The sequence below is a fragment of the Lagenorhynchus albirostris genome, chromosome 20 (assembly GCF_949774975.1).
Source record: "Lagenorhynchus albirostris chromosome 20, mLagAlb1.1, whole genome shotgun sequence".
Lineage (NCBI taxonomy): Eukaryota > Metazoa > Chordata > Mammalia > Artiodactyla > Delphinidae > Lagenorhynchus > Lagenorhynchus albirostris.
Genome location: NC_083114.1, coordinates 26,782,586 through 26,801,349, shown reverse-complemented (window position 1 = coordinate 26,801,349; position 18,764 = coordinate 26,782,586). Strand labels below are relative to the sequence as shown.

Sequence of the window (18,764 nt, the reverse complement as noted above, 5' to 3'; positions counted from 1 at the left end):
TCAAACAGATTGAAAGTGAAGGGATGGGAAGAGATTCCATACAATGGAAACAAAAGAAAGCTGGGGTAGCAATACTCATATCAGATTAAATAGACTTTAAAACAAAGACTATAACAAAAGACAAGGGGTCAATCCAACAAGAGAACATAACACTTGTAAACATTTATGTACCCAACACAGAATCACCTAAATATACAAAGCAAATGTTAACAGACATGAAGGGAGAAGTAGATAGCAATACAATAATAAGAGACTTTAATAACCCACTTACATCAATGGACAGATCATCCAGACAGAAAATCAATAAGGAAACCCCGGCCTTAAACAACACATTAGATCAAATGAACCTAATAGATATATACAGAACATTCCATTAAAAGCAGCAGAGCATGCATTCTTTCAAGTGCACATGGAACATTCTCCAAGACAGATCATATGTTAGGCCACAAAACAAGTCTCAGTAAATTTAAGAAGACTAAAATCATACCAAGCAACTTTTCTGACCACAGTAGAAAGACTACAAGAAGAAAATTGTAAAGAAAACAGGTGGAAACTAAACATCAGGCAACTAAACAACCAATGAGTCAATGAAGAAATCAAAGAGGAAATTTAAAAAAATACCCTGAGACAATGAAAATGGAAACACAACTGTCCAAAATCTATGCAATGCAGCAAAAGCAGTTCTAAGAAGGAAGTTTATAGCAATAAAGGCCTACCTCAGGAAACAAGAAAAAAATCTCAAATAAACAATCTAAGTGTAAATTTAAAGGAAGTGGAAAAAGAGGAACAAGTTAGTAGAAGGAAAGAAATAAAGATCAGAGCAAAAGTAAATGAAATAGAGATTTAAAAAGCAATAGAAAGGATCAATGAAACTAAGAGTTGGTTCTTTGAAAAGATAAATAAAATTGACAAACCTTTAGCCATCAAGAAAAAAATAAACTCCAAATAAATTAAATCAGAAATAAAAGAGAAATTACAATGGACCCACAGAAATACAAAAGATCATAAGAAAATGCTATGAAAAATGATATGCCAAACTAGACAATCTAGAAGAAATGGATAAATTCCTAGAGACAGACAATCTTCCATGAAAGAGTCATGAAGAAACAGAAAATATGAATAGACTGATTACTAGTAAGGAAATTAATACATAATCAAAAAACTCCCCCAAAACAAAAGTCCAGATCCAGATGGCTTCATAGGTAACTTCTACCAAACACTGAAAGAAGAGTTAATCCCTATACTTCTCAAATTACTCCAAAAAACTAAAGAGAAGGCCACACTTCCAAATTCATTTTACAAGGCCAGCATTACCCTGAGACCAAAAACAAAGACACAACACACATACAAAAAATTATAGGACAATGTCCTTGATAAACACGGATGCAAAAATTAATAAAATATTAGCAAACCAAATTCAACAACAGATTAAAAGAATCATACACCATGATCAATTAGGATTCATTCCAGGGATTCAAGGATGGTTTGACATCTGTAAATAAAACAATGTGATATACCACATGAACAAAACAGAGGATAAAAACCATGTGATCACCCAAAAAGATGCAGAAAAAGCATTTGACAAAATTCAACATCCATTTAAGATAAAAACTCTCACAAAGTGGATATAGAGGGAACACACCTTAACATAATAAAAGCCATACATGAGAAAACCACAGCCAACATACTATTCCACATTGAAAAGCTGAAAGCATTTCTGATAACATCAGGAACAAGACAAGGATGCTCATTCTTGCATCCACTTTTATTCAACACAGTATTGTAGGTCCCAGCCAGAGCAATCAGATAAGAAAAAGAAATAAAAGGCATCTAAATTGGAAAGGTAGAAGTAAAACTGTCACTATTGATACTATATATAAAAAAACCCAAAGACGCCACCAAAAAACTACTAGGATTAATAAATGAATTCAGTAAAGTTGCAGGATACAAAACTAATATACAGAAATCTGTTGCATTTCTGTACACTAATAATGAACTATCAGAAAGAGAAATCAAGAAAACAATTCCATTTACAACTGCATCAAAAAGAATAAAATATTTAGGAATAAATTTAAACAGAGAGGTGAAAGACCTGTACTCTCATAAGTATAAGACACAGAGGAAAAAGTTGAAGACAACAGAAAAAAAAAAAGGATATACTGTACTCATGGACTGGAAGCATCAATATTGTTAAAATGTCCATACTACCCAAAGCAATCTACAGATTCAGTGCAATCCCTATCAAAATATCAATGGCATTTTTCACAGAACTAGAACAAATAATCCTAAAATTAGTATTGAACCACAAAAGACCCCTAATAACCAAAGCAATCTTTTAGGATATATATATATAAAGGATATATATATATCCTTTCTTATATTCTTTTTACATTGTGGTTTATCCCAGGACATTGAATATAGTTCCCTGCGCTATACAGTAGGACCTTGTTGTCCATCCATTCTATATATAATAGTTTGCATCTACTAACCCCAAATTCCCAGTCCAACCCTCACGCACACACCCTTTGGCAAACACAAGTCAGTTCTCTATGTCTGAGAGTCTGTTTCTGCTTTGTAGATAGGTTCATTTGTGTCATATTTTAGATTCTACATATAAGTGATATCATATTGTATTTGTCTTTCCCTTTCTGACTTACTTCACTTAGTATGACCATCTCTAGTTGCATCCATGTTGCTGCAAATGGCATTATTTTGTTCTTTTTTATGGCTGAGTAGTATTCCATAGTATATATGTACCACATCTTTATCCATTCATCTTTTGATGGACACTTAGGTTGTTTCCATGTCTTGGCTGTTGTGACTAGTGCTGCTATGAACATAGGAATGCATGTATCCTTTGGAATTAGAGTTTTGTCCGGACATATGTTTGACCTCCATACTGTTTTCCATAGTGGCTGCACCAACTTACATTCCCATCAACAGTGTAGGAGGGTTCTCTTTTCTCCATACCCTCTCCAGAATTTGTTATTTGTAGGCTTTTTAATGATGGCCATTCTGACTGGTGTGAGGTGGTACCTCATTGTAATTTTGATTTGCATTTTTCTAATAATTAGTGATGTTGAGTATCTTTTCATGTGCTTATTGGCCAACAGTATGTCTTCTTTTGAGAAATGTCTATTTAGGTCTTCTGCCCATTTTTTGATTGGGTTGTTTGTTTTTGTTGTTGAGTTGAGTTATATGAACTGTCTGTATATTTTGGAAATTAAGCCTTTGTCGGTTGCATCATTTGCAAATATTTTCTCCCATCCCATAGACTGTCTTTTTGTTTTGTTTTTGGTTGCCTTTGCTGTGCAAAAGCTTGTAAGTGTGATTAGATCCCATTTGTTTATTTTTGTTTTTATTTCTATTGCCTTGGGAGACTGATCTAAGAAAACACTAGTACAATTTACCTCAGAGAATGTTTTGCCTATGTTCTCTTCTAGGAGTTTTACGGTGTCTTGTCTTATATTTAAGTCTTTAAGCCATTTTGAGTTTATTTTTCTGTATGGTGTGAGGGTGTGTCCTAACTTCATTCATTTCATGCAGCTGTACAACTTTCCCACTTGCTGAAGAGACTGTCTTTTACCCATTTTATATTCTTGCCTCCTTTGTTGAAGATTAATTGACCGTAGGTATGTGGGTTTATTTCTGGGCTCTCTATTAGGTTCCATTGATGTAAGTATTTGTTTTTGTGCCAATACCATGCCGCTTGCATTACTGTAGTTTTTTAGTATTGTATGAAGTCTGGGAGGATTATGCCTCCTGCTTTCTTCTTTTTCCTCAGAACTGCTTTGGCTTCCTTCTTTTTCTTCAGAATTGCTTTGGGAATTCTGAGTCTTTTATGGTTCCATATAAATTTTAGGATTATTTGTTCTAGTTCTGTGAAAAATGTCATGGGTAATTTGATGGGGAGTGGGTTAAATCTGTATATTGCTTTGGGTAGTATGGCCATTTTAACAATATTAATTCTTCCAATCCAAGAGCATGGGATATCTTTGGATTTCTTTGAACCATCTTCAATTACCTTTACTAATGTTTTATAGTTCTCAACATATAAGATTTTCACCTCATTGGTTAGGTTTATTCCCATTTTATTTCTTCTGGTGTGATTTTAAAAGGTATTGTATTTTTATATTCCCTTTCTGATATTTCATTGTTAGTGTAAAGAAATGCAACCGATTTCTGTATGTTAATCTTGTACCCTGCTACCTTGCTGAATTCATTTATCAGTTCTAGCAGTTTTTGTGTGGAGTCTTTAGGGTTTTTTATATAGAGTATCATGTCATCTGCATATAATGACAATTTTACCTCTTCATTTCCAACTTGGATAACTTTTATTTCTTTTTCTTGTCTGATTGCTGTGGCTAGGAATTCCAATACTACGTTGAAGAGAAGTGATGAGAGTGGGCATCCTTGTCTTGTTCCAGATTTTAGTGGGAAGGCTTTCAGCTTGTTACCATTGAGTATTATATTGGTTGTAGGTTTGTCATAAATAGCTTTTATTATGTTGAGGTATGTTCCTTCTATAACACTTTGGTAAGAATTTTTATCACAAATGGACGTTGAATTTTGTCAAATGCTTTTTCTGCATCTATTGAGATAATCATGTAGTTTTTGTCTTTTCTTTTGTTGGTGTGGTGTATCACATTGATTGATTTGCATATGTTGAACCATCCTTGTGAACTGGGGATGAATCCCACTTGGTCACGGTGTATGATCTTTTTTATGTATTGTTGGATTCAGTTTGCTAATATTTTGTTGAGAATTTCTGCATCTATATTCATCAGAGAAATTGGCCTGTAATTTTCTTTTTTTGTGGTGTCTTTGGTTTTGTTACCAGGGTGATGGTATGGTGGCTTCACAGAATGTCTTTGGGAGTGTTCCCTCCTCTCCAGTATTTTGGAAGTTTGAGAAGGATCAGTAAAAGGTCTTCTTTTATGTTTGGTAGAATTCAAACAAGCCATCTGGTCCTGGACTTTTCTTTATAGGGAGTCTTTTAAAATTACATATTCTATTTCATTTCTAGTGATCAGTTTGTTTTCATTTCTAGTGATCAGTTTGTTCAAAGCTATCTTGAGAAAAAGAAGAGCAAAGCTGGAATTATCATGCTCCCAGACATGAACCTACACTTCAAAGCTACAGTAATCAAAACAGTATGGTACTGGCCCAAAACAGACACATAGATCAATGGAACAGAATCAAGAGCCCTGAAATAAACCCACACTTACATAGTCAATTAATTTATGACATAAGAGGCAAGAATATACAATGGGGAAGAGACATCCCTTCAATAAATGGTGCTGAGAAAATTAGACAGCTACATGCAAAAGAATGAACTGGACTACTTTCTTACACCATACACACACACAAAAAAAAAACACAGAGTGAATTTAACACTTAAGTGTAAGACCTGAAACTATAAATCTCCTAGAAGAAATCATAGGCAGCACACACTCTGACATCAGTCTTAACAATATTTTTTTGGATATGTCTCCTCAAGCAAGGGTAACAAAAGCAAAAATAAACAAATGGGACTACACCAAACTAAAAAGCTTTTGCACAGAGAATGAAACCACCAACAAAACAAAAAGGCAACCTACTGAATGAGAGACATTATTTGGAAATGATATATCCAACAAGGTGTTGATATCCAAAATATAAAAAGAACTCATACAACTCATTATCAAAGAACAGACACCCCAATTAAAAATGGGCAGAGGGGGCTTCCCTGGTGGCACAGTGGTTAAAAATCCACCTGCTCATGCAGGGGACATGCATCCAAGCTCTGGTCTGGGAAGATCCCACATGCCACGGAGCAACTAAGCCCGTGCACCACAACTACTGAGCCTGCGCTCTAGAGCCCATGAGCCACAGCTACTGAGTCCATGAGCCACAACTACTGAGCCCGTGCACCACAACTACTGAAGCCCGCATGCCTAGAGCCAGTGCTTCGCAACAAGAGAATCCACCACAATGAGAAGCCCGTGCACCACAACGAAGAGTAGCCCCTGCTCGCTGCAAGTAGAGAAAGCCTGCGCGCAACAACGGAGACCCAACACAGCCAAAAATAATTAAATAAAACAAAGTAAATTTATCAAAAAAAGGTGGGCAGAGGATCTGAAGAGACATTTTCCAAAGAAGATATACAGATGGCCAACAGGAACATGAAAAGGTGCTCAACATCACTAATCATCAGGGAAATGTAAATCAAAACCACAGTGAGATATCACCTTACACCTGTCAACAATGGTTATTATCAAAAAGACAGCAAACAACAAGTGTTGGTGAGGATGTGGAGAAAAGGAACCCTCATGCACTGTTGGTGGGATTGTAAATTGTTGCAGCCACTTTGGAAAACAGTATGGTATGGAGGTTTCTCAAAAAACTAAAAAGAGAACTACCATATGATCCAGCAATTCCACTTCTGGGTATTTATCTGAAGAAAAATAAAACACTAATTCAAAAAGATATATGTATTTTGTTGCAGCACTATTTACAAAAGCCAAGATATGGAAGCAACCTAAGTGTCCAGAGATGGATGAATAAATAAATATGTGGTATGTATATATAAACATATATATATATATAATGATATAATGTTATATATATTATACATAATATATACATACTATTACTCAGCCATAAAAAAGAATCTCGCCATCTGTGGCAACATGGATGGACTTGAAGGATATCATGGTAAGTAAAATAACTCAGACAGAAAAAAACAAATACTGTATGATCTCATTTACATGTGGAACCTAAAAAACAAAACAAACAAACAAATAAAGTGAACAAAATATAACAGAAACAGACTCATAAATAGAGAACAGGTGGTTGCTAGAGGGGAGACAGAGCAGGGTGGATGCAGAATAGGTGAAGGGGATTGAGAGGTACAAACTTCCAGATATAAAATAAATAAGTCACAGGGCTGTAATTTATACATAGGGAATACAGTCAAAAATATTGTAACAACTTTGTATGGTGATGGGTATAACTGGTTTTATTGTCGTAATCATTGCATAATGTATAAAAATATCATTCTCAATGTTGTACACCTGAAACTAATATTGCATCTTAATTATAACTTTAAAAACTATATTTATGGGACTTCCCTGCTAGTGCAGTGGTTAAGAATCCACCTGCCAGGCTTCCCTGGTGGCGCAGTGGTTGAGAGTCTGCCTGCCAATGCAGGGGACACGGGTTCAAGCCCTGGTCCAGGAAGATCCCACATGCTGTGGAGCAACTAGGCCCATGAGCCACAATTACTGAGCCTGCGTGTCTGGAGCCTGTGCTCCGCAACAAGAGAGGCCGCAACAGTAAGAAGACCGCGCACCATGATGAAGAGTGGACCCCGCTTACCACAGCTGGAGAAAGCCCTCACACAGCAACAAACACCCAACACAGCCATAAATAGATAAATAAATAAATTTAGAAAAATGTAAAAAAAAAAAAAAAAAAAGAAAGAATCTACCTGCCAATGCAGGGGACATGGATTTGATCCCTGGTCTGGGAAGATCCCACATGCCACAGAACAACTAAGCCCGTGTGCCACAACTACTGAGCCTGAGCTCTAGAGCCTGCAAGCCACAACTACTGAGCCCACACACCACAATTACTGAAGCCCGTGCACCCTAGAGCCTCCACACAGAAACTACTGAGTCCATGTGCCACAACTACTGAGCCCGTGCCCTGCAACTACTGAAGCCCGTGCACCTAGAGCCCGTGCTCCACAGCAAGAGAAGCCACCGCAATGAGAAGCCCACGCACCACAAAGAAGAGTAGCCCCCACTCCCCGCAACTAGAGAAAGCCCACGTACAGCAACAAAGACGCAACGCAGCTAAACAACAACAACAACAAAACTATATTTATAGTAATTGGAAACCAAACCAAACCAAACCACTACCCATTACACAATTAGACTAAGTTGATTTTAAGGCAAGACACATTCTAGAAATGAAGAGATTCAATATCTTGTCAGAATACAACAATACTAAATAGTATACACCTAATAATACAGGCTTAGGATATGTAAGGCGAAAATTAGCCAAACTAAATAGAGATTATAAAACACCTCTCTCTCAGTAACAGACAATACAATAAAAGGTGACCAAAGAAAGATTAATGAAATAGAAAATTCTAAAAGTAAATGGAAAATGTGAACCACATGATTAACAACTGTGACCTAACTGACATATAGGAAGCACTGCACTCAACAACTGTAGAATATACATGCTTTCCACAAGATGGGAAACATTCCATAAAATTGACTATATGCTGGGTATATGGTCAAAGGATCAATACCACATAGAATATGCTCTCTAACCTCTGGAATTAAACTGGAAATCAGTAATCAAAAGGGAACTGTATAACTAGAAAATATTTAAAACACTTTAAAATAAGGAAACATTATATACTGTTGAGTCACTATTAAAATATGACCTATAGAAACTTATGGGTGTGATTACTTGTAAAAATTGTGTTGTGAGTTCCCTGGTGGTCTAGTGGTTAGGATTCAGTGCTTTCACTGTGGAGCCCTGGGTTCAATCCCTGGTTGGGGAACTGAGATCCCAGAAGCCATGTGGTGTGGCAAAAAAAAAAGAAAAAAGAAAAAAAAAGTGCAGTACATTTATGAAATAAAAAGCAATATCATCAAAAATAAGGATTAAAAATCTAAAAAAAATTCCATGTTAATGTTTGATAAATTTTAATATCTTGATGAAAGGAAAAATTTTCTAGGAAGATGTACATTAACAAAATTATTCAAGAAGAGAACAAAACCCTGAATAGAACAACCTTAGAAGACATTAAAATAAGTAGGAAACATCTCTTCTCCTGAAAGATCTAGGCCCAAATCACTTGGTATATGAAACATTTTCAAACCTTCAAGGAACAGATAACATTTCTATTACTTAAACTGTTTCACAAGAATTGGAATGGGGGCTTCCCTGGTGGTGCAGTTGTTGAGAGTCCACCTGCTGATGCAGGGGACACGGGTTCGTGCCCCAGGCCGGGAGGATCCCACATGCCGCAGAGTGGCTAGGCCCATGAGCCATGGCCGCTGAGCCTGCGCGTCCAGAGCCTGTGCTCCGCAACAGGAGAGGCCACAACAGTGAGAGGCCCACGTACCACAAAACAAAACAAAACAAAAAAACAAAACCAAACAAACAAACAAAAAGAATTGGAATGGTATACAGCTGACCCTTGAACAATGTGGGGGGTTAGGGACACTGATCCTCCACAGGTGGAAAATCCAAGTATGACTTTACAGTAGGCCCTCCACATCTGTGGTTTTGCACTTAAGGATTTAACCAACCTCAGATTGTATAGTATTGCAGTATATACCACTGGGAAAAAAAAAAAAAATCCATGTGTAAGTGTACACATGCAGTTCAAACCTGAGCAGTTCAATGGTGAACTGTAAAACTTATTAATTAAGTAAGATAATGCTAGCTTCTTTTAAAAAATTAAAAATGTAAAATGACTCAAATATCATGGAAATTAATTTCTTGTTCACTTTTGTAGCTCCTATTCAACAGTATTTAGAAAAAGTAAAAATTTGTGAAGGAGACAAAGTAATTAATTTCAAATGTCTACCTAGAAAACCTAAGATAAATAACTGAAAAATAACTGGAATAAGGGAGTTCAATAAAGTGGCATCACAGAGAATAACCATTCAAAAATTAATCTTTATTAATCATCATTAGAAAATATAATGGTAAAAAAATTCCCATTTCCAATAGCAACAAACTATAGCATACTTATTCAGATCTAACAAGAAATACTTAAGACCTACATGAAGCAAGATATATTTTTTCTTTCCAAAACATCAACAAAGATCTAAATGAATGGAGAAAAAAATCACGTTCGCTTCTCCCAAACCACCCTCTATATTCAATGCAATTCCAATTAAAAAAAGAAAGTCCCAATTGAAATTTTATTACCATGGCAAAATGATTCTAAAGATCATGCAGATGATCAAAATCAAGAAGTTAAAAAAATATTAGACTTAACCTAACAATAACAATGAACCTAGAACTAAACAATGAACCTAGAACTAAAAAGCTAGAGTAATTAAAATAATAATGTAGTGGCAGAGAGAAATGGATCAACGGAACAGAGTGGTTTGTTTAGAAAGAGAGCTATGTACATGTAAAGGAATGAAATTAGAACACTCCCTAACACCATACACAAAAATAAACTCAAAATGGATTAAAGACCTACATGTAAGGCCAGGCACTATCAAACTCTTAGAGGGAAACACAGGCAGAACACTCTATGACCTAAATCACAGCAAGATCCTTTTTGACCCACCTCCTAGAGAAACGGAAATAAAAACAAAAACAAACAAATGGGACCTAATGAAACTTAAAAGCTTTTGCACAGCAAAGCAAACCATAAACAAGACGAAAAGACAACCCTCAGAATGGGAGAACATATTTGCAAACGAAGCAACTGACAGAGGATTAATCTCCGAAATATACAAGCAGCCCATGCAGCTCAATATCAAAAAACCGAACAACCCAATCCAAAAATGGGCAGAAGACCTAAACAGACATTTCTCCAAAGAAGACATACAGATTGCCAACAAACACATGAAAGGATGCTCAACATCACTAATCATTAGAGAAATACAAATCAACACTACAATGAGCTATCACCTCACACCGGTCAGAATGGCCATCATCAAAAAATCTACAAACAATAAATGCTGGAGAAGGTGTGGAGAAAAGGGAACCCTCTTGCACTGTTGGTGGGAATGAAAATTGATACAGCCACTATGGAGAACAGTATGGAGGTTCCTTAAAAAACTAAAAATAGAACTACCATATGACCCAGCAATCCCACTACTGGGCATATATATACCCTGAAAAAACCATAATTCTAAAAGAGTCATGTACCACAATGTTCATTGCAGCACTGTTTACAATAGACAGGACATGGAAGCAACCTAAGTGTCCAGTGACAGATAAATGGATAAAGAAGATGTGGCACATATATACAATGGAATATTCCTCCGCCATAAATAGAAACAAAAACTGAGTTATTTGTAGTGAGGTGGATGGACCTAGAGTGTGTCATACAGAGTGAAGTAATTCAGAAAGAGAAAAACAAATACCGTATGCTAACACATATATATGGAATCTAAAAAAAAAAAAAAAAGTTTCTGAAGAACCTAGGGGCAGGACAGGAATAAAGATGTAGATGTAGAGAATGGACTTGAGGATAGATAGCTAGTGGGAAGCAGCTGCATAGCACAGGGAGATCAGCTCGGTGCTTTGTGACCACCTAGAGGGGTGGGATAGGGAGGGTGGGAGGGAGTCGCAAGAGGGAGCAGATATGGTGATATAAGTATACGTATAGCTGATTCACTGTTATACAGCAGCAATGAATACAACAATGTAAAGCAATTATACTCCAATAAAGATGCTTAAAAAAAAAAAGAAAGAAACAGAGCTGTGTATCCAGATGCAATTTAGTATGTATTAAAGTTGTATTTCAAATTAGTGGTAAAAGTGGAAAAGGATGGTTATTGAATAAATGACGTGGAATAAGCGCACGTGGTTATCCATTTGGGGCCCAACTTCATGAATAAACAAAAATAAGTTATCTATATATGATATGTTAATACATAATATAAATTGGGAAGACCTTCTTTAATAATGTAACAGTATCAAAAATTCATAACAGAAAGGACTGAAAGATTTGGCAATATAAGTGTCAAAGGTTTGTAGAACAAACGAGTTACAAAGTTAACTAACTTCACAATTCCATTTTATGTAAAGCACAAAAAGAGCAAAACCAATCTATGTTGCTGGAAGCAAAAGAGTAGCTGTTACCTTGACTGGGGGTGGGGAGGGCAAGTGCTAGTAATTAGAAAGGAACTCGGCGAGTAGGAGACAGACTTCAGGGTCCTGGTAGTTTCTTTAACGTTATGTTTCTTGATGTGGATGCTAATTACACAAGAATGGTTCAGACTGTAAAATTTCAGAGGGTTTACACTTACGATATGAGTGCTTTTCTGTGGTAAATTTAAAGATGGGAATAGCATGAGGGAATAGTGAGAGAGGATAGAGGAGATCAAGGTAAATTTTTACTTTTGATTATCTGTATTTTATATATTTATCCAAAAAGCATGTATCATCTGCATAATTCATTTTTTTAAAAAATAAAAAAAGCCTATATATATGACAGATAACATTTAAGACTTATGATTTAAGTGCAATCAAGACAATTCTATAGGGCATACTCTACCTGTGAGTCTAATATGTTGGAAATTTCATGTGCACCAACATTTGCTTCACCCAAATGCAAGGAAAACAAGTTTCTGGCAACCTGGACAAAATCTAAAATAGAACACATTTCAGTAAGAATACAGCATTTAACCTCATCTAAGCAAATCTTACCTTTTTCTACATGAAGCTGAAGCTATGTGTTATAACTAATGCTTAAAATTTAACTTACTTAAATTACCTTAAAATAGTGTTAACTGAAGTGACAGATAAATTTAAGTTCACATAAGAAGTAAGAGATAAACTGGTTTTCACTCATTTCATTTAACTTTGCTGAAGTTAATAAATCAGATACGATAATGAAGCAAATAAATGTCACAGGCATAACTATCTCTCCAACTCTTTTATTATGAATAGTACTTTTTCTAAAACATATGATAATATTATGATTTACAGCTTTTCTAGCCGAAAGAACCTGTGGTTTAATAATGATAATAATAATAGCAGGAAATGTTTCTATAACAGCCTCTATATGCTACGCATGGCCCTTTGCGATTTCATGTTGAGAATTTTCTGCGGTAGTTCTTATCATCCTCTCCATTTTACAGTTTGGGCTAAGATAAGTTAACTGTCTTAAACCTCCCAAGGCTACTTGGCAAATAAGTAGCAGAGCAAGATTCCATTGAAGTGTGACTCGAAGGCATATTCTCTTGTTTGTTATATAACACTGCCTGATGCCAACCTAGCAAACTATATGCTTCTTCAGACATGGAGTGTGACCTGTTCATCCATCTAACTTCAGTTTTTTTTTTAAATTTGATTCTTATATGTTTAGTTTCCAGTAATCCTTTTAATTGTTCCTATTTTACAGTATCCTACTCTTATTGCGGATGCCTTAGTTTCGCTTATCTTTTTAAAAGATGCTAATTATGGTTTACGTGAAGTTCTTTTTTGCTCTTGTAATATTTCCCTTTTTCTGAGTTCCTCTTTTTCTATTTGTCTGATACTTTGGGGCTTTATATTTTATGTTGGAGGATTTCTCCAAATGTCTGGTGTTCATATTTAAGACGAATCAGGCACTAAATCGTTGATTGGAAATTTTGTGTGCATAACTCACTTTGTCAATTAGTAGGTTTTACTACAGAGCAATAACGTGGTCAGCTATTATGATACTTTGTTCAGGTTCTTCAGAGAGAATCTTACAACCTCTTGCCTACAGAGCATACACATGGTTGCAAATATCACTGAACAATCTGTGTGTGTTTTGTAAGTGATAATTCACCATACACACCCCCAAATTCCTTAGCTGTTGGCAACTATAGGTCCAGAATCAATCTGGTTTAATTTCTCAAGGGAATATACTTATTTTCCTCTGCAAGGGTAAGGGATGGTAGTTGTGGATTACTTGAGAGGGGGCAGGGAACAGCATATATAATTGCTCCTTAATACAGCCTTAAGTACTCAATGTTTTCAATTCCTAAGCCTTTCCAGGAATCAGCTTGTTTCCCGTTGCGATTCTCCTATCTCTTCAGACACTTGGACTTTACATGCCTCTGCTCACTAATTCATTTATTTTCCTCATCTACTTTGTCCTTATACATTGTGGTTTTTACATGTATTTTTGTTTCTTGTTCTCATTACACTGTATGATTTCAAGAGCAGAGGGGAACAAATACATCTTTTTTCATCACTTCAAACCCCCAAATTTCTTTTAGCAATGCAGATGCTTTTAAAATGATACAATGTTGCATCTACTCTATAAGAAAAAAATTAAATACTTAATGCTGTAAAGGATACAAAAAACTGTTACATTCAAACATTACTAGTGGCAAAACAAATATGTGTGTAAAATGTCTCTGGAAAACAATTTATCAATACATATAAAAAGTCTAAGCCACTTATGGAGATTTATCCTAAGAGAAAGAAGAAAAAAAAGCTATATTAAATATAGAATTATTTATATTGTCAGTTAATGAAAAACCATCAAAATTCCCAATAGTGGAAAAGCTTAATATTATAGTATATCAATGGAGTATGTTCACAATTTGCTATCTTTAATAATAATTATAAAATAAAAATAAGAATAATTATACAGCATAATGAAATATTTATTATATCATACTGGCTGAAAAAAAATTAGAATTTCACAGTAGCAGAACTAGGGCTTCTATATATTGTACTGTTTCTTTTGTTATTACTAAAGCAATGTTTGTGGAATAAATTAAAAATAAAAAAAGAATATGATTGAATGATATTTTAAAGCTGAAAGATTCTAAGAAAGTTCTCCTTTCTGCTGACCCAGTAAGACCAATAATTCTATCTGAGTGTTTAGAATAGTGATTAAGGAACTTAAAATAGATGTGGTTTTATTTTTCTTTCTCTCCTTCAAAAGAAGAGGCACTCAGTGAATATGGGCCACAATAAGTTTCTGTGATGACACACATGATGAACCTAAATATTACCTCCAAAAGACACTGTCCCCTTTGGGTCTACTTGCACTTGCTGTCTCAGGGCTTGGTGTTGTTCTTTTGTGGGCTGAATACCAAGATAATTTAGAGCCTGGAAGGAAAAGGATTCATGTGAAGCAATTTTTCAAATCTCCAAAGAATAAAACTTTTCATTACAACTTTATTTTACAATCCAGTGAAAAGAATCAATATCAAGAACAGTGATCATAATCAAAGAAAGTCTGATGACTATTTATGGATTAATTTTCCATAAAATATTAGCTTCTTGATCTACCACCACCTCATTTTTTCCCCCAAGGCTAGCACTTTGGCCGATGCCAAATAGCATATCCCTAGAACCAAAATTCAAACCATTTCTTATTTTAAAATATGTGACATGGCAGAAGAAAAACAGCAAGGAAATCCTAATAAATCCGATTTAACATTAATTTTTCTAAGTAGCACTCTAAAACACTCATATTTTGTTGATATCTTCTTGTATTTGAGACCAAAACTAAGGATGACAGGAATTGGTTGGAATACAAAAAATTCTAATTTTTGGCTTGTTTATGGGCAGGCTTACATAAATAATAAACTAAAAAGCTTTCTCTGGAACCCTCTTCTCTCTACCTTCTCTTTTTAGTACCCATAGCTAATTAAAATTTCAGAGCCTGCTAGTTGTATTTCAGTGTCCATTCTCTCCTTGTTCTTTAGTAACAGAACCAAAATCTTTAGCTAGAAACACTGTCATTCAGCTAAAAGATATTTCCCAGCCCGTTCTGCAGCTTGATAAGGCCATATGACCATGTACTACCCAAGGAGACATAAAGCAAACTTGCAGGGAACTTCCGGTAAGTCTTTCAAAAGTGGGGTAGGTACTTCTTGTCCCTTTTTTCCTTCTCTCTCTCTTTTCCTTGTCTCCTTTTTTCCTTCTCTCTTTTTTCCTTCTCTCTTTCCTTCTCTCTTAAGTAGTCATCTTGGTTCATGAGCCACCTCAACAAAGATGGTGGAGCAGAAAGATACTTAAAAGCATGTATAACCTCCATGCCAGCTCTGGATTACTTTCTTTCAGGTTTCCTTTTGGTGTAAGAAAAATAAATTTCTAATGGAAACCACTGTTATTTTAGGTTCTCAGGTTATATATAGCAAAATCTAATCTTAACTAATGAATAAGGACTGACTAGATGCCCTATTATCGGATTCTGGCAAGAACATCAAAACTAAAATGTAGGTAAAGGTTAATACTAGTAATTGTCCTTATATATTCCTTCCTCCTTTGAAATCTGTTCAGTCATCCATCACTTCACTTACCAAGTATTTATTTAGTGCTTACTATTTGTTAGGCACTAAACTATACAAAGGGACACAAACAAGATATAGCCACTACCCTCAAAGAGCTATGGTCTCTAGGGAGAGGATAACATGTAAATAAATGTAATTAGTGCAATATGTAATTTAATAGAAGTGTGTACAGGATGTACTGTGGCAAAACCAAACTGGTCAATGTATAGGTGGCTGGGCACAGTGAGAAAAGGAGTCAGAAGGAAGGGAAAACATCAGGAAAGATTCCTTCAAAAGTGATTCTAGAGCATTTTAACCAAGCGTCATCTGCCTGCCCTATCTACACAGTCATTGCCTTGCATAACATGGAATAATGATTCTTAACTTTTGATATTCTTTTTTTTTTTTTTTTTTTTTTGTGGTACGTGGGCCTCTCACTGTTGTGGCCTCTCATGTTGCAGAGCACAGGCTCCGGATGTGCAGCCTCAGTGGCCATGGCTCACAGGCCCAGCCGCTCCGTGGCACGTGGGATCTTCCCAGATCGGGGCACAAACCCGTGTCCCCTGCATTGGCAGGCGGACTCTCAACCACTGTGCCACCAGGGAAGGCCAACTTTTGATATTCTTTTCCTTCAGTCATAGAAAATGTTCCAAATACACCAAAAAATAAATAAATAAATAAAAGGAAAGAGAATAATACAAAGAGCACCCATTTACTTCTTATCATCAAGTATCATCAAGTATATATTAGTATTTGTTTGAAATTTATATATATATATATTTTTAAGAAATAAACATTATAGACTTGGTTGAAAGCTTTCTCCATTGTTTCTCAGCAGGAACCACTATCCTAAGGTTGGCATATCCTTCCTGTCCATGATTTGATGCCACTACTACATTTGTCCCCTAATAACATGTACTCTTTTATCAGTACATAAAAGAGTATTTTGTGCATTTATGATTTTACCTGCATAGTATAATACAAAAGGATAACCTTACAAATTATTTTATTTTTTACCTCAATGTTACAATTTCACAATTGCTCAATATTGTTAACTGCAAAACTACTTCACTTATTTTAAATTTAAATGGTATCTAACTGGATGAATATATTATAATTTATTATCCATTCTCTCATTGATGGGCTTTTTATAATTACTCCACTCTGTTTTTTATAATAAGACATTTTACACATCTCCTTATATAGATGTGTAAAAATTTCTCTACAGTACACCCCTACAAGAGGAAATGCTGAGTCATAGGGTATATATACTGTCAAATTTCTTAGATATTATAAAATTGCTCGCCAAACTGGTTGTATCAATTTATGCGCAACACTAGTATATAAGCAGCTCTATTTTTCTACATTCTTAACAGCATTTGCTGTTTTCACACTTTAATTTTTGTCAATACGATGAATATGAAATAGTATGTTGTTTGTTAATTTGAATTCTCCTAACTACAAGTGAGATTTAGCTTCTTTTATATGTTTATTAGCAATGTTTTTGACATAAATTATTTAGCAATATGTTTTAAATTTTCATATGTAAAGCTTGAGGAAGTATTTTTTGTTAGTGATTCCTAATTTGGTGGCATTCTCCCAATTGTAAAAACCCAAAATGTCCCCAGATATTGCCAAATGTCCCCTGAGGCAAAAAATGTCCGCTGAGGATGTCCCCACATCCCTGCTTTTGAGAAACACTCCTCCAGAGACAAACACTATTAATCGACTGGTGTATAATTTTCCTGATTTCTTCTATGTATATAACACCTGTATATGTAAAAAAATAAATTATATATCTTTTGCAAGAATTAAATTATACTATATACAGTGTTCTATGTTTTTAAAAGAATTATCAATATATTAACAGCCTTCTATTCTGTACATTTTAGATATTTTGCATGCTTTTAAAACTTGTTATAATAGTACATTAAACCTTAGTATTTAAGTATATTTACTTCAGATTTTGAATGTAACAAAACATTGCAAAGGCCCCTTCTGTACTTCTCCCCAAGTATTTTATTATATATTTGAAATATACTAAAAACATACATGTAACAAATATATGTTTTAAAACATCCATGAATCCATTTAAGAATTACAAAATTGCTAATACTATTGATTTATGTAACATACTCCTCTCCTACTATACTAGAGGTAACCACTACTAAGGAACTATGTCATTATCATTCCCATACTATTTACTTTAAAATGGTTTGTCACATACTATGTATCCTTAACATGTTTTTTTGTTTTGCTGTTTTTTAGCTTCATTAAAATGCGACTGATAGTCTTCTAAAACTTGGTCTTTTTACCCTACAGGATTGTTTTATCATTCATCCACGTGGTTATATGGTATTGTAACATTAATACATTCACTTTGACTGAACTAATATTTGATTAGATGAATATGCCACAATTTATTAATCCATCCTCCTCTAGATGAACATTGGGGTTTTCTGCTTACCAGTAATGAACATTCTTGTACACATCTACTACAGCACATGGGTAAAAATTTCTTTAGGGTAGGAAGAAATTCTAGGAATTTCTTCCTACCCTAGGAATAGTATTGACACGTCTTTTTCTGATTTATTTCTAGGAGTTCTTCATATATTCTGGATATCAAAATTGTATATGTTATGTGCATTACGAATATTTTCTCCCACTTTTTGGCATAACTTCACTTTCTTACAATCTCTCTTTATGCAGTTTCTCATGGATAGTTCCCAAGTGTGCTTTTACACCATTACTTCATATTTTTATAAATATATGTGATGAGTAGTTTTAAAAAATATTTTTAAGTTT

The 18,764-nt window shown here is 34.9% G+C and overlaps 1 protein-coding gene across 2 annotated transcripts in view; it reads right to left on the bottom strand.

Annotated features, from left to right (window-relative positions):
- STXBP4 (syntaxin binding protein 4) overlaps positions 1-18,764 on the bottom strand; it is a 183,742-nt gene that overhangs the window by 110,132 nt on the left and 54,846 nt on the right. For both annotated transcript variants that reach the window (XM_060133833.1, XM_060133834.1), the window contains 2 exons: positions 14,694-14,790; positions 12,254-12,345 (listed from right to left, as the gene is read on the bottom strand). In XM_060133833.1, the coding sequence (XP_059989816.1) occupies positions 12,254-12,345; positions 14,694-14,790 (189 nt within the window). The remainder of the gene's footprint in view (positions 1-12,253; positions 12,346-14,693; positions 14,791-18,764) is intronic.